The sequence below is a fragment of the Delphinapterus leucas genome, chromosome 14, assembly GCF_059928025.1.
Source record: "Delphinapterus leucas isolate spDelLeu-1000000601 "Yukka" chromosome 14, BTC_Dleu_Yukka2, whole genome shotgun sequence".
In the NCBI taxonomy this organism is placed as follows: Eukaryota; Metazoa; Chordata; class Mammalia; order Artiodactyla; family Monodontidae; genus Delphinapterus; species Delphinapterus leucas.
Genome location: NC_143142.1, coordinates 26,138,462 through 26,160,283, shown reverse-complemented (window position 1 = coordinate 26,160,283; position 21,822 = coordinate 26,138,462). Strand labels below are relative to the sequence as shown.

Genomic DNA, 21,822 nt, shown 5'->3' with positions numbered 1-21,822 from the left:
TCACGCCCTGTGGTTCTGCCCAAGGTCACTGCCCCGCCCGCCATGGTTCCGGCCCTTGGGCCTGGTGCTCCTGTGGCCAGGCGGCTGCTCCCTGTTTCCTGCCCGCCTGTGAACGCCAAGCGCCCCATCCCTGGGTCCCCAGGAACTCTGGGATGCTGCTTGCCTGCCTCCCGACGAGGCCAAAGGGCTTTTCCCTCCCAGTGCAGAGCCCGCCCTGCATACAAGAGGCTCAGGAGCGTTTCTGGGTGAGCTCTCTGAGGGCTGCTGGTTACTGTGCCCTGTGCCTTCTCCTGCCCAGTCTGACTGACCTGTTCTCTGAGAAGAAGCCTGGAGAATGGATCTCGAGCTTACGCCTGTAGGTGTCAGGTTCATATGCAGGTAACCACCTTCTCTCCCTCTCTCCTCGGCCCATCAGCTCACCCGGCGGTTGCTGCCCATCAAAGAAGCAAAGCCGCGGTTGCAGAAGCTCTTCCGGGATTTCTGGCTCTATTCTGTGCTGATGGGATTTGCCGTGGAGGGGTCAGGTAGGGGACGTTTGCTGCCCCAGGGAGGACAGTGCAGAGTAAGGACCAAGATGTGAAAGGGCCCGACCTAATGGTGCCTGTGCCCACGCACAAGACAGGCCCAGTGCGGCTGCCGCCTCCTCAGGGAACACTTCCTGAAGTCGTTTAGGGTTCTGGGAACACCACATACCTTAGGGAAACCTGCCCCCATTAGGAAACACACTCGTTTCTATGCCACATTTTTGGGACAGTGGCTCAACCAGAGGACCCACAACTCCAGAAGCTCAGCGTGGGCCCCGCCAGAGCTCTTCTCGAGCCAGGAGGCACCTCAGCCCATGCTCTCTTGCAGGACTCTGGCCAGAAGAGTGGTACGAGGGCGTCTGTGAAATAGCCACCAAGTCCCCCCTGCTCACCTTTCCCAGCAAAGAGCCCCTGCGGTCTGTCCTCCAGTACAACTCAGCCATGAAGAACGACACAGTCACCCCCGTAAGGATGCCTGCCTGCCAAAGACGGGTGGTACCGGGCAGGGTTTCGGGAAGCCCTCTGGGACAGTGAGGGCCAGTCTTGCATGTCTGGTTCACGGGCACGGCCCCGGGGTTTGCATCTGGGGGAGCAGCCACGCCCACCCGTGCCCAAGCAGTCCTGGCATTTGTCCCTAGGCCGAGCTGAGCGAGCTCCGTAGCACCATCATCAACCTTCTGGACCCGGCCCCCGAGGTGTCCGCCCTCATCAACAAGCTGGACTTCGCCATGTCCACCTACCTTCTGTCCGTTTACCGGCTGGAATACATGAGGTACGTGAGCTTCGCCACCCGTACCCCCGCTTGAGCTGGTTTTACGTTTGTGTTCCTTCCAGGCTTGGGCTTTTCTCAGTTCCTCCTAACAAGTAAGCTGTCTTAGAAAAACCACCCCCAACCCCTTCTGCTCTTCTCCTGTGCTTATCCTTCCTGATCACTGGATGCCACGTGTAGTAACACACCAGGGGTCTGACGCCGGTGCCACCTCCCCAAGGGAACAGGTTCTGAGCTGTCACCAGAGCTGCCACCAGCTCAGTGCACTTGACGGATCGGAGCCTCTGCCGGGAACCAGCCCTCTCTGAGACGCTCTAGGGCACCCCCCAGGCTGGTTCCAGGACCACATTGGAGCACAGACAGCAAACGGGAAGTGGGGGGCTGCTCCAAACAGTCCTCTGGGGCACCTGACACTCAGGACACCTCTGCAACCACAGGGAGCTGACAGCTAGAAGCACTAACATGGATGGAGCACCGGCCCCACAGGCGCTGCACGAGTTCCATGCGCTGACAGGCCCCCCCCAGCAAGCCCACAAGGTGGGCACTGTACACCCCACTTCACAGGAGGGAACCAGGGCCCAGGTGCTCAAAGAAGCTGCCCAAGGTCACGGTCCCTGATTTGGCCTGAGACCGACATCGTCTCCAGGGCAGTGCCTGCTGCCTCCCTGTAAAGGGAGACTGGAAGCAGCAGCAGGACGTCCAGAGCCCAGCCGCCCACCCTGTGGACCCGCTGTGGGGGGCTGCAGGAGGACATTTGTTTAGGTCACAAGACAGGTGCAGTTAGATACAGAATAAGGTCTTTCTCAAACCACTTAAAACAGAAAGTATTGATTCTTAAAGCGAGGGATGTTTGGACAACGCCACTATTTTATTTAACCTTTATTTGGTGCCACGAGACCCTCCGGTAGATTGGATCTTGCTTGGAAGCTTGACATATAAACCAGATGGAAGCTGTTTTGGGTGAATGGGAGTGAGTCCTCCCACCCTCAGTCCCCACCTCCCGGCAGTCCCAGAGTCCCCACAGCCAAGGGAGCTTTGACTTTTCTTTTTTCATTACACATTTTTTTTCAGTTGTATAAGTAATAGGAGAACATTATACAAAACCATGGAAATAGTTGAGGGAAGAAACCCACTCTGCTTACTAGCACCATCCGTAGTGGTTAGTATCGTTCCTTCTGGTCTTTTTTTTTACAAAGAATATATTGTCACAGAAAAACGAAGCCAAACCAAAACAGCAAAAGCCTGGGTCTAATCCTGGCACCTGTAGCTCCAGGAGAGGTCTCTGGGCCCCCTCGGCCTCCAGCACCTGACGGCAGTGCTGTGGGCTGTGTCCACTCCCCGGTGTGCCCCATGGTGACCCAGGGCTCTCGGGCAGGCTCTCTAGTTGGCGGGCGGTTCTGAGAGCCCAGCTCTTAGCCGAGGCTGCCTGCCAGGTCCCCTGGACTCCTGTCAGCACCGAGAAGCAGCCCTGAAGCCTTTAGTCCAGAGCCTGGCTTAGATCCCAGCCACCAGTTATCAGGAGAGCTTTCAGACAACAGCACACATTCTCGCCATGTGCACGAGGGCGCTGGAGAGTGTCTGCGCTTGAGCCCCCGGCGCCCGTGGAGCCTTAATCTGAGAGGGTGGGTGCAGACGTCATCCACGCGCACTGCTGAGCTCGCGCCTGGCCGTCTCAGTGGAGCCCCAGATGCCAAGCGCCCTGTACCGGTGCCCTGGTTCAAGCACATGCCTTCCTTTCCTTTCTCTTCCTTTTTTCCTCAAGGGTAGGGATATTGTTTTACATGTAAAAATGTCCATGGTGCGTAAAACGGCATAGAGAAGAAAAGCATTGGATGGTAGAAAAGATGCTAAGGAGGAGAAATGCATGTCTCCGTTTGCTGGCCCTGAGTCCAGAGAGGCCCCTGTTGCCGTCTCTTATCTTTCCCTTCTAGAAATCAGCCACGTGCTCATGCGTGTATCCCACCCGCACACAGCGGGATGTGGGATCATACCTGTTCACACCTGTCCCGCTGCACCTCGCCCTTTCCTCCCAGCCGGAAGTCTCGAATATTCTGTAGCAGCACAGAGAGCTGCCTCTCATTTTGGTGGCTGCCTGATGCGCTGTTGGCTGATGGACATACAGCCGGTGCTGTTAGGACCTTGTGCATGTGACCCTTAAAACCCCTGGCTCGCAGGGGGTGGCTGCCCTCACAGCCTCATCCGCCCGGGCAGCATTCCATTTGCTGGGGGATCAGAGCTTCAGACTCACTCTGAGCTGTTCCCTGTAGGGTCCTGCGCTCGACAGATCCTGACCGCTTCCAGGTAATGTTCTGCTACTTTGAGGATAAAGCTATTCAGAAAGACAAGTCTGGTAAGTTGACTCCTGCGGGCTTCTCGTAATGAACTGAGATTTAATAGTGTAAAAAAGAATACTGCATCCTGTTTTCTGTCTGTGTCAAGAAAATAGTTTCATGAGGCTATGTACTACATTGGAAAGATCAGTATAAAACATTTGACTCTAAAACATATACATCTTTCTGGCTCTGCCTCTGCTGCCAGGGGCCCGAGAGTAGAAGCACTGATGCTCAGATGTGCTCCAGCCCCCAGGTTTCAGTCCCAGACACCGTCCTCTGCTGAGGGACCCTGGGCTCCTCGGACGGTCTGGATGGACCTGGGGCATCTTGTGGCCAGGGAGCAGTAGTGCTTCTCAGGTGTCTGAGGCAGGCTGAGAGGACTCAGAATCAGGCTGCAGGGGCTCCCAACTAACAGATTATCAGAATTCGAGCATGGATACAGTATTTCTATTATCTTGCTTAAAAGAAGGGCAAATATACTAGGACGTATATATCCAAATACATTAGGAGATTACATGTATATTATATATGATTATATATACGATATCATAATTTTGTTTCTCCCACTAAAGTGTTTGTGAAGTAGGGACGTGTAGTTGTTTTTCTCATGCAATCAAGAAAGAGGGAGCAGCAAGAAAGAGCCGCATGGTCCAGGGAGAGGCGGGGCACCTGTGTAAGGTCACACCTGGTCTCAGAGTGACCAGGTAGGAAGGGCGCCCAACAGGTGATGGGCAGAGACGTCCTGCGAGCAGCCTGTTAGAGGCACTCATTAGTGGAGAGCAGAGAGCTCGCTGGGGGGCATCCTGCTTCTTGCCATGGGGGCTCCACGCCTCAGCAGGCCTGCTGCCCACAAGGAGACCCCACTTGCTACCACATGTTTCCAGCAGGCCAGGACCTGTGGGCCACATCTGATTTAAGACTGCATCCTTCTTTTCCGGGAAAGTTTCAGGATACAAAAGTCTGTGTGAAACATGAGGACTCACAAGTCCCAGGATGCAGTGTCCTCAGACCCTGGGCTCACAGGGCCTCGGCGTGACCAGTCCCAACAGGACGATACTCCCAGGGAGACAGAAACAGAATTAACCTCTCTAGGGTATCAAAATGTGCCCATCACCAAAACCCTACTGAGGTGAACCTAAGATAAGAATAGGAATTAAAACATGAAGAGACATTAAAATTGAGGCAGCAAAGAAAAAAAATTAAATGCATGGTACTGGCACTGTTTACCAGTTTTAGTATAAGGACACGATAAATTGTAGCATCATTGTGTTGGTCTATGTGCTGATTTATAAGGTATTTAAAAATTGAAGAGACTGAAATATTAGACCTGTGCTTTAATTAAATGCTTAGAAGAATATGATGGAGTTTATAAATGTGTTTAAATATTTGATGAAATTTAGTATGCTCAATCCACAGATTTTTTAATGTATCTCATGTAATAATGCATTTATTCAGTAAATGGTATTAGCAGTCATTTCAAGTATTCTCAGAATAAAAGTTTTTAAGAAACTAAACTAGTTCCTAAAATGTTAGGAAGAAATTATTCATGAAGTTATGTTATAGAATGTTTTTAAACAAATATTGTTTTTATTGATTGATTGCAAAAAGAATTAGCTTTTCAGATTCAATGAACAGTGTTTTACTATTCTTAAAGTCATTTTTTTGAATCATGCTTTCTGAAATTTCCTGGAGTCAGTGGACACATACCTGCAGATATTCCCCAGTCTGAACAGACTATTCAATGGATTTACTCTTTTTTACACATTCTTCTAATTTACTCTCCAAGTGCCCTTGGATGGATGATTTTTTTTTTTTTTTTACAAGCATCCTTGATTTGCTAGATCCACAAGGTCTGGTTGATTAACAGTGTGGGAAAATGTTTTGAGGAATGCTGAGTAACGATTCTAAGGTTAATAAATTTGGCATTGATACAGTTAGTAGTGAGGAGTCTTAGGACTTCCCTGGTGGCACAGTGGATAGGACTCTGAGCTCCCAGGGGGGAGGGGTTCGATGCAGGGGGCCCAGGTTCGACCCCTGGTCAGGGAACTAGATCCTGCATGCATGCCACAACTAAGAGTTTGCATGGCGCAACTAAGGAGCCTGCCTGCCGTAACTAAGGAGCCTGTGAGCCACAACTAAGGAGCCCAACTGCTGCAACTAAGACCCGGCGCAACCAAATAAATAAATAAAAATGAATAAATTAAACAAAAAAAAAAGTAGTGAGGAGTCCTTCCCACGCCAGCACCATCAGCACACTGACGACTTGAGCAGCTTGTTCTTGCTAATGGAGAACTAACTCCCAGGTGTCTCGGGTACCATTTTTTTCTTCTGTTGAAAAATCAGTCCTTGGAGAAATCTTTTGAGAAATCACCTCAGGGACTGTGAGGTGCTGCTCCATGTGACCCTGCACAACAGTCCAGAGGTTGGTTTGACTCCTGTGGGGCTGGCGAGGAAGGACAGTGGGGGGCCCGGAAGCCCCCTCCGCTGGCAGCACAGGGATGGCCACCAACCGTCCTAGCTACACAAGGTGTGTCGTGGAGGAAATGTTGGTGTTTTCTCACAGTTCTCTCGCCAACACTGTGGTTCTCCCGCTGTTGTTTTTAAAACTCTGCTCTACCCCATCAGCACTGACCACACCCAGTGCCCAGATCTTGGTCTCAGAACACTGTTCTCCAGTAGAAGGAACCCGGGCTTCGTGGAGGAATGGTGGCTCTAGGGAGAGCTGGGGCAGGGAGAGTATAGGCTGAGCCCAGGGCACCTTGCAGGGCCAGAAAGTAAGGTCATGCCGAAACAAGAGGAAAAAGAGAGAAGGAGAAGGTGGGGAGGTGTGTTGCAGGGCCCAGGAGCCGACCAGAGGGAGCAGCCACACAAATGATGAGCATTCGTGAGTCCCTACTGACTAGACGGTTGAATAAATAAAACACGGGGAGGGACACGCCTTCAGGTGGAATTCCAGTTGCTAAAAGGAGAAAGAATGCGGAAGATAGAAAATGTCGACAAGAACCAGAGGGACAGCTGCCACAGAACACACTGATAGATGGTTTCCAGGAGAAGTGGGGGGCTCTGCGCAGCTTGACGTGTACAGGTTCTCGGGAGCCGCTGCCCCCCACTCCCTGCCCCAGAGTGAGGGCTGGACCTGGGGACTCGCATCTGAGGGTAGAGGGAGCATTCAGGGCCAGCCCACCAGTGACGGGGGCACCGACTTCACCCTACCCCCATAAGATGCGACCAGGAGGGCATTTCATCTAAAATCCCATGAGCTTGGTCCAGGCATGAGCGATCATCACACACACCTTGACTGAAGGACACCCTACAAGATGCCTGTGCCCTTTAGAAGTGGGGAGGACAGAAAGACTGGAAAGCCTAAGGAATCAGCACAGACTACTGGGCTCAGAGCCGTGCTGAGCGGATGCCAAGGGGTGCCCTGGACTGGGTCCCGGGACAGAAAGGGGGCCATGGGGGGAAATGCAAGTAAAGCTGAGAGTTTGGGGGACAGTGTTGTATCAGCGATAGATGAGACGGTGGTCCCCTCTTTTGATGCCCTGCCCTCCTGTTGCAGGGATGATGCAGTGCGTGATCGCCGTTGCCGACAAGGTGTTTGATGCCTTCCTGAACATGATGGCAGATAAAGTAAGCCTTGTTGGAGCGCCAGTGCACGCCTGCCGGGGCTGTGCAGGACCTGCAACCTGTCTCTTCTGAATCCAGGCCAAGACCAAGGAGAACGAGGAGGAGCTGGAGCGCCATGCGCAGTTCTTGCTGGTGAACTTCAACCACATCCACAAGCGCATCCGGAGAGTGGCCGACAAGTACCTGTCCGGGCTGGTGGACAAGTGAGCTCGGTTTCCTTCTGGTGCTGTGCGTGTGTTCACGTGTGTGCATGTGTGTGTGCGTATGTTTGTGTGCACACGTCTAGATTTGGGATGCAGGGAAGGGTCGACCTTGCATCATCAGTACAGAGAAAAGTGGACTCAGAGTCACAGCTCTCAAAGGGCGGGGCAGCCCCCACAGGATGTTGGCAAGTGAGGAGTCAGTGGCCTAACCCTCCCCTGTTCAGAGTGGTCGGTGCTACTTAGAGCACATCTCCTGACCGGGTGTCATGTCCCTGTTCTTGGGATCCCACCCTCCCTGCTGCAGGGCTCTGGGCTCACTCTGGGATGCTCACAGCCATCCTAAGTGCCGTCTCCCAGCGCAGGGCCCGGCCAAAGGACCTGGTGGAATTAGTTTCTCCCAGGCCCTTAGGAGGAGGGGAGCTCACTCTGAGCTGGTTCCACCCTGGGCTTTCCTTGCTGTATTGAGAGGCACGGCAGGCTCATGGAACGGGTCCTCCCAGGTGAGGGCCCTCATGGTGGGCTGGGCCAGCCTCAGTGCACTGCCATGCCAGGCCTGCCTGCAGCTCCCGCAGGCATCCCCGGAGCCTGCAGCAGACACCATGTGCCCATCCAGGTAGGGCCGGAGGGTGTGTCTGAGCCAGGCCACCGAGCCTGCAGCCTGCTTCCCTTGGCCCAGGGCCACCTGCTTTGAGCAGCGGGGGGGTTTCAGTGGTAAACACTGCAGTGCTACACAAGCCACAGTTGTGGAACTGCGGAAACGGCAGGCCAGCTGTAAGTTACATGCAAATTTTCTATTGTGTGGAGGGTTGGCACCCCCAGCCCCCCATTGTTCGAGGGTCACCTGTCCTGCCATGTTCCACGTGAGGGTACAGTGGCCTTGGTTGAAAACAGGGAGGATCCCTGTGGGAAGCAGGGAGTGGTCTGGCCAGCGCATAACCAAGATGATGGGGCTGGGGGGGGGCCGGGGCTGGGCAGCAGGAGGGGTGAGGGGCCTTAAGGAGCACAGCTCCTTGGACAGGTGGCTTCTGGGCCCTGAGAGGTGGCTCTGGGTGCAGATTCCCCCACTTGCTCTGGAGCGGGACGGTGCTGAAGACCATGCTGGACATCCTGCAGACCCTGTCGCTGTCACTGAACGCCGTGAGTACCCCGCCCACCCTTCTGAACCTAGCTCATGCCACAAGCCGTGAATGGGGGGTTGGGGGGCTCCCATCACAGACGGGAGGGGTGGGGGAAGGGAGGGAGGTGCTGCGCAGGGACCTGCTTTGGAAGAGGGACCTGTGTGCTTTCAGGATATTCACAAGGACCAGCCTTACTACGACATTCCGGACGCCCCCTATCGCATTACCGTTCCCGACACCTGCGAAGCGCGAGAGGTGGGCCGGGGGTTCGAACTTCAACACAAGGCTCTGGGGCACATGGTCCAGCCCTGTGTTCACTAAGCTCTGACAGCCCGGCGCACCCTCTTCCAGAGCATCGTCAAGGACTTCGCTGCGCGCTGTGCGATGATCCTGCAGGAGGCCATGAAGTGGGCGCCCACAGTCACCAAGTCTCACCTACAGGTACTTTCTTGAAATCACCAAAGAGCAAGGCTGTAGCCAGACAGCGTGCTGGAAATACCGACAGCACTGGTGTGAACTAGCAGACCAGGAACACTGGTCCAGGCCCAGGGTAATGGGACACCCTGTGGGGTGAGCATGCTGGTCAGGGGCCAGGAGGGCAGGTGCGGTGGGACTGGGGGGCAGGCCCAGGGGAGCTGACCGCTTATGGTAGGCAGGACTAGGGGTGCATGTGGGCTGGGTGAGAGTGGCATGGCCAGGAGCCCGGCAGGCCAGCAGGAACAGTGGCTGGCTCTGGCTCTGGCTCCGGTCCCAAGGGAGTGGTAGCCCGAGCGGAGCCATCTCTTCAGTGGATCAGGGCGGGCGACGCCAGCCTTAGAGCCAGGGTTCCCTCCCCCGCCTCACACGTGCTGCACAAGGCTTGCTTTTACCTTTAAAATAACACGGTGCTTCCCCGTCTCAGGAATACCTGAACAAACACCAGAACTGGGTGTCGGGGCTGTCGCAGCACACGGGGCTGGCCATGGCCACCGAGAGCATCCTTCAGTTTGCCAGCTACAACAAGCAGAACACCACCCTTGGGGTACGTGTGCCTCTGGGGAGCAGGGTCTCCAGCCGTGGGAGCCCTGCCCCCATATGGGGAGCTTGCGGTGTCTGTGGCAGACCCCAGGCTCGGGGGAGCTGTTCACCATGTTTCTGACGGAGCTCTAAGGTTGATCCTTTATCAGGATCAGGTCCATGACGGACAAAGTTTCCTGCTGGACACGGTCAGCACGTTTTATGGTCACGCTGGCCTGGCCATCCATTGGACCGAGCTGCACCCCACGTCCGTGGCTTCGTCTCGTTCTGCTCGAGGTTCATTTAGGGGCAGCACGTGCACTGAGGAGTTCCCTCTGAACCAGATCAGAGACTCGCCTCAAAGCTGGTGGTTGGCAGCAGTGGCCTGTCCGGCAGTGGTGCGATTTGGCGTCTCCCAACCCTGGGGCCCAGTGCAGGGCCTCTGCGGTCCGTGGGAGCCCAGGTGGCCACATGCACCTCTATGCTGCCCGCTCTGGGGTCAGGGGAGGCCAGGCGCCCAGGTGGGAAGGAAGCCGCCCCTTAGGCAGGTTGAGGATGCGGGCAGAGGCCAGCAGGGCTCGGTCCTGGTCCAAGGTGATGTTGCCTAAAAGATTTCGGGATTTTTCCACAGAAAAGTAGATTTAGGTTAGGTTTTTCCCTTTCCTGTTGCTCAGGAGGGAAGGACCGTTTTTATCTTGTGTTTTGATTGCTGGTTGTTGGGAGACCCCGGCCCTAGAGCCCCTGCCCTGCAGAAGGTGCAGCCTGTGGCCTGGCTGACCTCTCCGCCCAGAGGGGAGTGGGCTGGGGGTTGATTTGGGCACAGGAGCGGGGTCAGAGAGATGCAAGGGAGGGTCTGGCAGCTCTCAGTCCCTCAGGACTGTGCTCAGCCTGGCGAGAGGACCCCGTGTCCCCACTTCCTGGGGAGCAGGCCGAGGTCAGGGACAGTGAGTGGCAGAGCCAGTTTCCCACACATGCCTGCTCCAGGCCACTGTCTCCAAAAAATGTAATGCACTCTCAGGTCACCTTTTTAAAAATGAACCAGCTTAAAATTTTTATGAGAAAACCGTGTATTTTTTGTTTGTGGTTCAGTTTTACTGTTTATATCCTTTCCCCTGACCTTCTTTCCCCGCACCCCTACCACCCCAAAATAAAAAGTTGCCCAAAACCTCAGCATCTGAGGGTTGGTTGTCTCCAGTAGTGTCCGTGTATGATGACTGGCTGTGCTGGTGTGTAGGGAACAGAGCTGAAGGGACAGTGTGAGGTGGCCCTGGGGACACTGGGCAGGTCCAGCTGCAGGAGGGGCCTGGAGGGGTGGGCAGACTGGAGAGGCGAGGCCAAGGCAGGGGAAGTGGGGGCCGTGTGAGCCGAGGTCCCTTCCAAGTGTGGGCAGCCACACCAGTGGGGGTGAAGTAGCTGGTCATGGAGCAAAGCTGTAGTCCCAGCTGCCTTCCGGAGATGTTTCAGAGTAAAATGTTTAAAACTCTGTTTTCCATGCGACCTGGCAGACCCCAGAGCGTGTTTAGAGGTGTTTCATTTTATTCACTTGCCATTGCTGGAGATTTTAATAACCCGGGTCTGAGCATGACAGCCTCACTGCACTGGGCTTTGGCCACGAGGGTGTGCAGTCACTGTCCCGTCTCTGCAGGCGACTCAGCTCACGGAGCGGCCAGCCTGCGTGAAGAAGGACTACTCCAACTTCATGGCATCCCTCAACCTGCGCAACCGCTACGCAGGCGAGGTAGCCGCCCGCCGGGTCGGGGCCCTCTAGCGTCCTCTCCTTCCTGGTGGGGGCGGGAGGTCTGTCTTGGGGGGAAGGTTTGGTTCTTGGAAGGAGTGGGAGCTCCTCTCTAGTCAAGTCTTGTGAATAAGAGAGCAACACCTTTCTTGGGAAAAAAAGTAATGTCCGACTCAAGAAGCGCGCGGCTGATCTTGTTCAGCCCACGTGCAGGCAGCTCTGCTGTAGCTCAGTGTTGGATTCAGACATCAGGGCCGGGTCCCCACCCTCGGGGACTGTCCAGAATGGTGGGAGCAGCACTTGTTTCTAGAGGAGGAGTTCCGGGGCACCATGTGCGGTGGCGGCAGCACCCAGACGAGCCTGTCACTCCGCGTGGGCAACGAAGCCCCGTGGTCTGGGTGGCCAGGCCACATGTGCCTCCGCTGACCTTCCACAGGTGTATGGGATGATCCGCTTCTCAGACGCCACAGGCCAGACGTCTGACCTGAACAAAATGATGGTCCAGGAGCTGAAGGCAGCGTTGGGCGTGGGTGACCCTCAGCACTACACAGAGGCCATGTTCAAGCTGACGGCCATGCTCATCAGCAGCAAAGGTACCGCCCAGGCCCGGGCCACCTTGCTGTCCCAGGGAGCGAGTCCTGGCCACGCAGAGAGCCGGCGCTCCCCCGGGAGATCCCTGCGGCGTCACGCACGGGACTGGGGTGGGGCTGTAATTAAAAGGCCAGCGCTGTTCCGGCTGGTGCCAATTGTCCTGCTGACCCAGGGAGGCTGTGGGTCGACCTGTTGGGGCCTCTGAACAGCATGCATTTGGTTCCAGACTGTGACCCGCAGCTCCTCCATCACCTGTGCTGGGGTCCCCTCCAGATGTTCAACGAGCACGGCATGGAGACGGCCCTGGCCTGCTGGGAGTGGCTGCTGGCTGGCAAGAATGGAGTGGAAGTGCCGGTAAGATGCCGGCTGCAGGCGGCTGCGGGGTGAGAGGTGGAGAATCAGTCCTGGCCCCTTGGATGACAAGCGTGGAGACCCCGGGAAAGCCCCTCACCCTACAGGGCCTCATATGTAAGCAAGACTGTGATATTAAAGCCTGCCCACAGGACTGTCACTGGGACCAGAGGGAGTGTGTTAAAGGACCCAGTGGTGCTTGAAGCTGTTATTTTTCCAAAGCTCGGCAGGGGGAGCCATTTCTCCACAAGTGGACACTTGTGTTTATCCACAGTGACCCGCGTCCTACCTGCTGACTCTGGGACAGCAGCCCTCCTGCTGGAGGGGGCCCACGGGGAGGGTCTACACACCCTTTCAGCTGATGGGATGAACACCTAAGAACAGATTTATTTTTCAAAGATCCCATTAATTTTCACAGTAATGGGATTTGACATGTTTTTTCTGAGTTTCTTAAGATAATGAGATAAGTGGTCAGAAGGAGTGTTCTGTGTTTTTTGCCCCTGAGGGTCAGCTGGATAACTTCCAAGGATGGAACTGGAGTGTTCCAGGCATGGAGGTGGCCGGCCGTAGTCGTACCTCCTCACGGAGTTTGTGTCCAGCTCACGGTGGCGGGCGTCTGTGGAGGGGCCAAGTTGGGTGTGTGGGGAGCAGAGACACTGGCCCCTGCCCCTCAGGAGGGAAGTCGGTTGGGTCTGGGCTCTCGCCTAGCTGGCTGTGCTGTCTTCAGGGTTCCAGGGCAGGTCCCTGCCTGTGTGTCGAGGGTGATGGCAAGGGGTCTGCGCAGAGTCTTTGTGAGGATGAGCTGACCTGGCCCACCTCACGGCAGCTGTTGTCACTGCAGGGCAGGGGCTCTTCAGTCACAGCTACGTCCCGCTCGGTCAGGACCCGTGCATGTATTGTCTTCATCTGTGTTCACTGCTGTGTGATACACGCCTTGTAACAGTGCTGTCTGTTGTCAAATGCTTTTCCTAAGCCTTATGGGTGTATCCAGACAGTTTCCCGTCCTCACTTACCTCTGTAAGCCTGGGTCTGTAGTTCTCCTCAGCGCTTCCTGGGCTGCAGGTGGCGGGAGTGAACTTGCAGCCTAGTTCACCTTCATCTCGTGCTTCGGCTGTTCTTCCTGGGTCTGTGATCCTAAGTTGCCTTTGGCATGTTACACACATCTATCATCTGTTGGCTTGCATTGTTCCTGGGGAGAAATCCACAAATTATCATCCTTTCTCAGTATGTGCTATTGTTTGTTTTTCCTTTTAGCTATTCTTAGGGTTTTTTTATCTTTGATTTTTAATAGTTTGACTCTGTTGTGCTTGGATGTGGTTTTCTGTGTATTTTATGTTGGGATTCCTTGAGCTTCCTAAATCTAGAGATGTCAGGTTTTTCATCAGACTTGGAAAGTTTCAGGCCAGTATTTCATTAAATATATTTTTTACCTCGTTCACCCCTTCTCACTTGGGCTCCAGGGACGCCTGTGGTGCAGATGTTGTGACGATGGCAGTGTCCGAGGGTCATCAGCATTCTCTTGGGTTGTTTTCATTCTTTCTCTCGCTTTGGTCCATTTTCATTGGCCTCCTTCCAGTTCCCTAGTACTTCCTCCTGCCTTATTCATTCTGTTGTTAAACCTTTTTTTTTTTTGCGGTATGCGGGCCTCTCACTGTTGTGGCCTCTCCCATTGCAGAGCACAGGCTCCGGACGTGCAGGCTCAGCGGCCATGGCTCACGGGCCCAGCCGCTTTGCGGCATGTGGGATCTTCCCGGACCAGGGCACGAACCCGTGTCCCCTGCATCAGCAGGCGGACTCTCAACCACTGTGCCAGCAGGGAAGCCCGTTAAACCATTTTTAATGTATTTTATTTCAGATATCATAATCCTCAGATCTAGTATTTCAGTTTCTTTTTTATACTTTGTATTTCTTTCCTGAGAATCTCACCTTTTCTTTCTATCTTTTCTGGTAAATCTCTAAACATATTTATGATAATTATTTGAAAATCCTTATCTGGTCGGTTAGTTCTAGCATCAGGGTCATCTGTGTTCAAGTTTGTGACCATGGACCTGACACTGTGTTTAGAAAAACAGTGGAGACTGAGGGGCCCTGCTGCTTTATCTTCTCCTTGTGCCTGGTGGCTGAAGTGAAGGCCGCACCCCCGAGGGGCTCATCTTGGCAAGAAGGGTGGGTTCTTCCTGCTTTACAGCACACTTTCACATCTTCCTTTTTTTTTTTTTTTTCTCTAGTTGCGGTGAGCAGGGGCTACTCTTCGTTGAAGTGCACGGGCTTCTCATTGCAGTGGCTTGTCTTGTTGTGGAGCATAGGCTCTAGGCACATGGGCTTCAGTAGTTGTGGCATGCAGGCTCAGTAGTTGTGGCTCACAGGCTCTAAAGCACAGGCTTAGTAGTTGTGGCACACAGGCTTAGTTGCTCCGCAGTATGTGGGATGTTCCCAGACCAGGGATCAAACCTGTGTCCCCTGCATTGGCAGGTAGATTCTTAACCACTGAGCCACCAGGGAAGTCCCCAAGGAGGGGTTTTTATGCCAAGCAAATTGCTATGTCATTTGGGGTCTGTCAGACTCCAGTCTGTCGCCTGCCTCTGCCATCATTAGTAGCTTGGCTGGCTTGAGGTTTCGGCCTTGGCAGGTCCATCCACCACTCGTGCCAGACCTAGTGCTGGCCCCGGGCTGTTGGGCTCATCCTTCCCAGGGAAATGTGATCTCTCTCTGGAAAGCAGCTCTTGGCAGCTCTTCACCTGCCCTCCTCAACAGCCCGACAGCTATGTGTGGGTTTGGTGTCACCAAGCTCTTGCTGTTGGCTCATGGCTGAAGGCTGTCTGTCTCCCTGCTCCTGGCCTCTGCAACGATCTGCTGTCCAGGCCCAGCTATGCTCCACACCCCAAAGTGGGGGCCGTTCCCCTATATTTCTATGTCTTTAGTATCATTGCACCCTGGTGTTTCATTTTTTCTATTATCTGCCAATGTTTGCTGGTTATGGAGCAGTTGGAAGGTATGAGCACAAAGAAGAAAACAAAAATCGTCCGTAGCCCCAACTCAGAGGTGGGTGCTGCTGGAGTCTTTTGCATTCGTGGGGAGATAAAGCCTGAGCAATCTTATTGGTCTCATATAGCACAAGGGTCTGGGCCTTCGTTCCACTGAGACAGGAAAGAATTCTGGTCCCCTGGTTCTGTAACCCGTAACAAGAGCACAGGCCCAGACTGGCCCCCACCGTCCCGCAGTCTGTAAACGCCCAGACAAAATCCTCATGGCCCTCTCTGCCCCCCGACACTCCACGGCGAGCCTTAGCGAATCCTGTCAGGTCTACCTTTTATCTTTAAAGCATCTTCAGAATCTGACCACCTCCCAGCAGCCCGGCCCAGCCCCTGTCTCTCCCCTGCACTTGGAGACAACCCAGCCCCTGCTTTCCCCCCAGGCCCCTCCACCTTCTCTACACAGAGGAGCCAGGAAAATGGGTCAGATCAGGACCCTCCCACGCCTGGACTTGTCCATGCTGCTTGTGCTCACGCAGAACAGAGGTGGACGGTGTCTGACCAGCAAGGCCCCTCTGCCCCCTGTTGCCGCCACAGGCACCCCGCAATCCCTGCTGTCCCGGCCCCGGTGGGCTCCTGCTTTAGACTGCGGGTGCCGCTCCCTCCCCGGCAGCGCTGTCCTCAAACAGGTTTTCTCCAGGGCTGGTCTGAGCTGTGTCCTCCACCTGGGGTCTCCCCAGCCGCCCTGCCTGAAATGCTGCCACGCCGTCCCCGCTTCCCTTCACGGCTGTTTGCCCCCAGCGGAGAGCGCCGTGCAGTCTGTAGGCTGCTTCTAGTCAGCCTGGACCTGAGTTGTGTTTGTTCACACTCATGCCCCGAGCCTGGAAGGCAGGCCCTGGCCAAGGTGGCGACCAGGACAGGGATACAAATGGTGGGCAGGCAACCTGGTGGGCTGCTCCCTTATCCTCCACCCTGCAACACGTTTGGCTGCAGGGGCGACCGCCGGGAGTCCATCCTTGTGTCGTGGATGGGCTTCTGTCTGCGCTGGACTCTGTCCTCACCTCATGGCCTCCAGATGGCTTCTGTGCCTGCAGGCAGGGAGGAGGGCAGATGCGAGCGTCACCTCCCTGCCTTCTTCCTCAGGGCTGCCCCGACTCCCACTGCTCACTCCTGCTAATGAGTGGGCGAGGGGACCTGAGACTGGCTGCCTGGCACCCTGAGCAGCCATGGAATGGGAGGAGGGATGGGGTCCCCGTGTCCCCGCAGGGGCTCTGGATGCCCTGGAAGGAGCCGCTGGCTGTTGTCAGGCCACAGAGGCTGCTCCCCTGCGAACCCCTCACCCAGGCTGGTGGGGTCACAGGCTCCACTCGGCCCCCACAGTTCTTCCCTGAGCCCGGTTAGCGGCATAAAGGTGTCGTGTGGGGTCCATGGGGGTAGAGAGGAGGAACTGGGTTCTGGAGCCCGCTACGCCCCTGCCACTGCCAGCCCAGAGGCCCTGAGCAGGCGGCCTCCCCTGCGTGGTTTCCAGGCAGTGCTGTCACAGGTGGGCTGCACCACAAAGCAGGACACCTCCTGGCTGTGGTCCAGGAGGGGCTTCTGGTGAAAAAAGGCTGGAAAGTGGGATCATGGGGAGATCTTAGTGATTTATGTTTTCTTCATACCTTCCTCGATTTTCTAAATTTTGTTCAGTGAGCATATATTCCTTTTATGATTAAAAAAACAAAACAGGGGGCTTCCCTGGTGGCGCAGCGGTAGAGAGTCCGCCTGCCGATGCAGCGGACACGGGTTCGTGACCCGGTTCGGGAGGAGGCTGGGCCCGTGAGCCATGGCCGCTGAGCCTGCGCGTCCGGAGCCTGTGCTCCGCAACGGGAGAGGCCACAACAGTGAGAGGCCCGCGTACTGCAAAAAAAACCAAAAAAAACCAGCAAGCCTCTTTCTGCGCCCCACGGAGGGGCTAACACCTGCATTCTTGCAGTTCATGCGGGAGATGGCGGGGGCCTGGCAGATGACAGTGGAGCAGAAGTTCGGCCTGTTTTCTGCGGAGATAAAGGAAGCAGACCCCTTGGCTGCGTCGGAAGCCAGTCAGCCCAAACCCTGTGCCCCCGAGGTGACCCCTCACTGCATCTGGATCGATGTACGTGCCCCCGTCTCCCCTGTGCTCCACCCACTCTTCCCCGGGGTCGGAGGCTGCCCTGGGACTCCAGGTTGAAGACTGCCCCACCTCGGGGGTAGCTGGCCCATCTCTCTCCCCACTCCCCGCCGGTCTCGTCCCTTTGCCCCGTAGACCCCACCTGCCCTCCTGTGGGCCTGAGCCCCTCCTTGGCAGGCAGTGGTGGCTCGAGGGTGGGCGGCCACCTGGCCCCGCCAGCAACATGGCCCCACCAGCAGCGTATCCCTTTCCGTCCAGTTCCTGGTGCAGCGGTTCGAGATTGCCAAGTACTGCAGCTCTGATCAGGTGGAGATCTTCTCCAGCCTACTGCAGCGGTCCATGTCTCTGAGCATTGGGGGCACTGCGGGGAGCATGAACCGGCATGTGGCGGCCATCGGGCCCCGCTTCAAGTGAGAGCTCACCTCAGGGCCTGCTCCCCCGGGTTTCCTGTGGTTGGTCACTTGTTCACCAGAAACTGACCGAGCCCCCAGTACATGCAGGGCCCCTGGGAAGGGCATCCGCACATGATGGCCGAGGCCACCACGCCCTCTCGGGGCTGGGGACGTGGGGCAGCGTGCTGTCCACAGCAGGGAAGTGCGCAGGAGGTGCTTCATGTGGGGACCCGGCCAGCCAAACGCTGGGGGTGGGCAGCAGCAAAAGGATTCTGGTGACACACTGGAGAGGGAAAAATGGCCAGCTGTGTGGCAGAGCCTGGTGTGACAGCTCAGGCCCATTACCCTCTGGGGCCGATTGTGCCAATTGCACACCAAGCCCTGTGCAAAACCAGCAACACAGGGGTAGGGCACACACCCCAATAGGCAGCATGTGGCCCAGTGGGCCTCAAACCAGGTGCGGTGGTCAGGGGCGCTGTGGACACAGCAGGAGGGCCTGGCCTGGCATGGGGAGGGCTCTTGACTGGGCCTTCAGATACCTGGGGGGTCAGATGGAAGGAGGGTGAGGGGCCCCTGCAGGTGGGCACCACTCCCTCTACCTGTTCCCCTCCCTGAGCTCTTGACTCATGTTCCTGAAGCCCACTGGGCACGCCCTCGGGCCGTGCTTCTCAAACCAGTACCCAAGGGCTAGTTCTCTTTTTCCCTAATTTTCAGTCTGTTGTGGACCTATACTTTTACAAATTGCAACGAGAATGGGTTAGTAGGAGAGGATCCATGCTGGACCGTCCCAGCCATGGGAAGTGGCCATGGAGACGAGCAGGAGGGCTGCCCATTCCTGACCAGCGCGTCTGCAGATGCCTGCAGGGCAGCTCTGATCTTGCAGAATCCAAGCAGATTGTTCTTAGAACCTGAGTTCTACCTTCGTAGTCCCCGTAGGTGATGGTACCTCAGGGAGTGGTTTGCAGTTTGTGGGACCAAAGCTTCTGGCCGAGGGGCAGAGTCACACACATGTTGTTTTCCCCCCAACAAAAGTGAAGGTTTAAAAAACCTTACGTAAGGCATCAGGGTACAGTAATCCCAGACAGGTGACCACCTGCCCGATCCACAGCCCTGGCGGGAGGGCTCTGCCGCCTGCAGGTGGGCCCTGAGCTTAGGGAGAGGTTTGCAGGAGGCACCACTCACTGACCGGGGCCCTCTTGCAGGCTGCTGACCCTCGGCCTGACCCTCCTGCACGCGGACGTGCTTCCCAATGCGACCATCCGCAACGTGCTCCGCGAGAAGATCTACTCCACTGCCTTCGACTACTTCAGGTGCTGTCCCCACCCCACCCCCAGCCCCCAGGCCTGGGTCACTTGGCCTGCTGGGTGCCGACCCCCGGCTTAGTGGCCCGACTTGTCATTAGGAGGCTGCGCGCCCCACCTTGCCGCGCTTCCTGACTCCTAGACCCTGGCACTCACCCTCGTCCCTGGCTGTTTGCAGTTGTCCCCCAAAGTTCCCTACGCAGGGAGAGAAGAGGCTGCGTGAGGACATAAGCATAATGATTAAGTTCTGGACCGCCATGTTCTCAGATAAGAAGTACCTGACCGCCAGCCAGCTTGTTCCCCCAGGTGAGCCCCAGCCTCAGCTGTGCTGCATGGTCACCAGAGGCCCATGCCTGCCCGGTCACCTCTTCTCTGGCCGCTGCTGGGGAGCAGGAAGGAGGGCAGGGTCTCCAAGCAGACAGGCAGACACCCCCCAGTGTAACTTTCCAGCACGGGGCCATTCTCAGGGGCCCCCTGCATGCCCGACAGTCTGTATTGGACTACGGCCTATGTGCTGGGAGGGATAGGGCACGGTCCATTGTCACCTGGTGGGGCCAGTCTTACCGGCAGGTGACTCCAACATGGGGGTTCGTGGGAACGTCCCCTGAGGACAGGCACTTGCCCTGCAGCAGTTGGGGACCAGGGGCAGGTTTCTGGAAGAGGTGACATGTGAGCTGCATCTTGGAGCATGGAGGGTGGACGGGGTCAGGGAAAGGCGCTGAAGTGGGAGCCAGCAGCCGCCCCCACAGGAGGAAGCCCTGCTCTTGTTTCTCTGAAGCATGTAGCTGGTCACGCGCCCAGGCTGGGGGAGGTGCGTGTCTCTGCAGGCAGACCCACGTGGACAGCCTGGCCGCCACGAAAGGGAAAAGCAGGCACAGTGATTGTAAGCAGCTCTTGGCTCCACTCAGAGCAGGGCAGGCAGCCCTGCCATCTGTCCCCACGGGTCCCCGAGTCATCGCCATGTAGGAGGACACTGGGAGGTCAGTGCCATAATTATGATCAAGGCGGCTCCTCGATTTGCTTTGCTTTGGGCTCAGGGGAACATAACACACTTTAGAAAGCTTCCATCTGCAGTGGTCCATGAGGAAGTTTGCAGACGCCTGGTTCGTCCAGGGAAGCCGTCACCGGCCATCTCCCCCACCTGCTCCCCCACAGCTGCTTTGTCTGTGGTGAAGGTCCAGACACCTCTTTCTAGAATGCTGTGTCTGCCCACAGATAACCAGGACACCCGGAGCAATCTGGACATAGCGGTTGGCTCGCGCCAGCAGGCTACACAGGGCTGGATCAACACCTACCCACTGTCTAGCGGCATGTCCACCATCTCCAAGAAGTCAGGTCGGTGGGGCTTTGCTGCCGGGTCCCTTGGGTCCTCAGGGTCATAGAGCAGCTCCAAGGGACACTCTGTGCCCCCCCCATCCCCAGGCATGTCCAAGAAGACCAACCGGGGCTCCCAGCTGCACAAGTACTACATGAAGCGCCGGACGCTGCTGCTGTCCCTGCTGGTGAGGCCCGTGCGCCATGCCTGCAGCGCTGGGGTGGGGGAGGGGCGCGGGCCATGCAGAGGCACATCCGTGTCTGTGTCCCTCACCAGGCCACTGAGATCGAGCGTCTCATCACGTGGTACAACCCACTGTCAGCCCCAGAGCTAGAGCTGGACCAGGCTGGAGAGAGCAGCGTGGCCAACTGGAGGTCCAAGTACATCAGCCTGAGCGAGAAGCAGTGGAAGGACAATGTGAACCTCGCCTGGAGCATCTCTCCTCATCTGGCCGTGCAACTGCCAGCCAGGTGGGCTGCCTGAGAGGCCGTGCCGGAGGTCCAGCACAAGGCACCTGGCGGGGGGAGGGCACGTGTCACAGCCAAGGACTGTAAGGGAAGAGCCATCGTAGCCCCAGATGCTCCCCAGTCCTGTGCAGTGGTAGGGTCTGTCCTGCCAGGGGCCCAGCACCCCGGAGCCCGAGGAGATAACATCAGGGCACCCCAGGGCCTCACCTTGTTTGATGAGGAAAGGAAACACCTGTGGTTACTCTGGGAGGTAGGCCTGGGGGGTCTGGGTTGGTTCCTGGGTGGCATCTTCAGGCAGCAGGCTACTCAGAGGGGCGGCTGGCAACCGAGTGTCCTGTGAGCTGTCCTGAGGCAGCTCTTAACAGGGATAGGACTCAGGCTGGTAGGTGCTGAGAGGGGCTTCCCAGGCCCCCTGTGCTGAATCCCAGTAGACTCCACGTGTCTGCGTGCAGGGTGGGCCTTTCTTCCCCGGAGCCCATGGTGCATACTTACTGCTTCCTTCTTCGGGTCCTAAGTCCTTCTCAGGACAGGATCGCAGCCTGACGGTATTTAGGCAGCAGCTGCCTGCCTTAGCCTTGGGCGGTCACACCTGAACACTTTGCACCCACCCTCCCACCTGCTAGCGTGCCTTCTGGCCCACGGGTGCCACAACGTGGATGGGTGCTTTGGGGGCCAGGCCAAGGGAGGTGTCCTTGGAAGGATCATTCCTGCTCCAAGGAGTTCTGCCCTTGGGTCACAGCCGGTCACAGTAAACACCATGTCAGTAGCCACAGTGCTCAGATGTCACTGGGTGTTGGTCCACATCCCTTAGTCCAGGGCTCCCCCAGCCCCCGTCTTCAGTGTCTGCCACCCACACCCTCTTTGCCTGCAGGTTCAAAAACACAGAAGCTATCGGCAATGAGGTGACCCGTCTGGTTCGCTTGGACCCAGGAGCCGTTAGTGACATCCCCGAAGCCATCAAGGTAGCATGGCGGGTAGT

General features: G+C 56.4%; 1 protein-coding gene across 9 annotated transcripts in view; it reads left to right on the top strand.

Moving 5' to 3' along the window:
* Positions 1 to 21,822, top strand: part of PI4KA (phosphatidylinositol 4-kinase alpha) — a 95,040-nt gene that overhangs the window by 62,340 nt on the left and 10,878 nt on the right. For 8 of the 9 annotated variants that reach the window (XR_002641658.2, XM_089894804.1, XM_022551362.2 and 5 more), the window contains 22 exons: positions 416 to 524; positions 853 to 989; positions 1,163 to 1,296; positions 3,561 to 3,643; positions 7,186 to 7,256; positions 7,332 to 7,456; positions 8,512 to 8,593; positions 8,746 to 8,829; positions 8,926 to 9,015; positions 9,476 to 9,595; positions 11,216 to 11,308; positions 11,742 to 11,898; positions 12,123 to 12,250; positions 17,195 to 17,353; positions 17,627 to 17,778; positions 18,963 to 19,070; positions 19,240 to 19,367; positions 19,889 to 20,041; positions 20,277 to 20,396; positions 20,484 to 20,563; positions 20,653 to 20,846; positions 21,715 to 21,805. Coding sequence is in view for 8 of the 9 variants with exons in the window: in XM_089894804.1 (XP_089750930.1) it covers positions 416 to 524; positions 853 to 989; positions 1,163 to 1,296; positions 3,561 to 3,643; positions 7,186 to 7,256; positions 7,332 to 7,456; positions 8,512 to 8,593; positions 8,746 to 8,829; positions 8,926 to 9,015; positions 9,476 to 9,595; positions 11,216 to 11,308; positions 11,742 to 11,898; positions 12,123 to 12,250; positions 17,195 to 17,353; positions 17,627 to 17,778; positions 18,963 to 19,070; positions 19,240 to 19,367; positions 19,889 to 20,041; positions 20,277 to 20,396; positions 20,484 to 20,563; positions 20,653 to 20,846; positions 21,715 to 21,805 (2,598 nt within the window). In the remaining variant the exon portion in view is untranslated. The remainder of the gene's footprint in view (positions 1 to 415; positions 525 to 852; positions 990 to 1,162; positions 1,297 to 3,560; positions 3,644 to 7,185; positions 7,257 to 7,331; positions 7,457 to 8,511; positions 8,594 to 8,745; positions 8,830 to 8,925; positions 9,016 to 9,475; positions 9,596 to 11,215; positions 11,309 to 11,741; positions 11,899 to 12,122; positions 12,251 to 17,194; positions 17,354 to 17,626; positions 17,779 to 18,962; positions 19,071 to 19,239; positions 19,368 to 19,888; positions 20,042 to 20,276; positions 20,397 to 20,483; positions 20,564 to 20,652; positions 20,847 to 21,714; positions 21,806 to 21,822) is intronic. The other variant, XM_022551360.3, reaches the window with a different exon arrangement.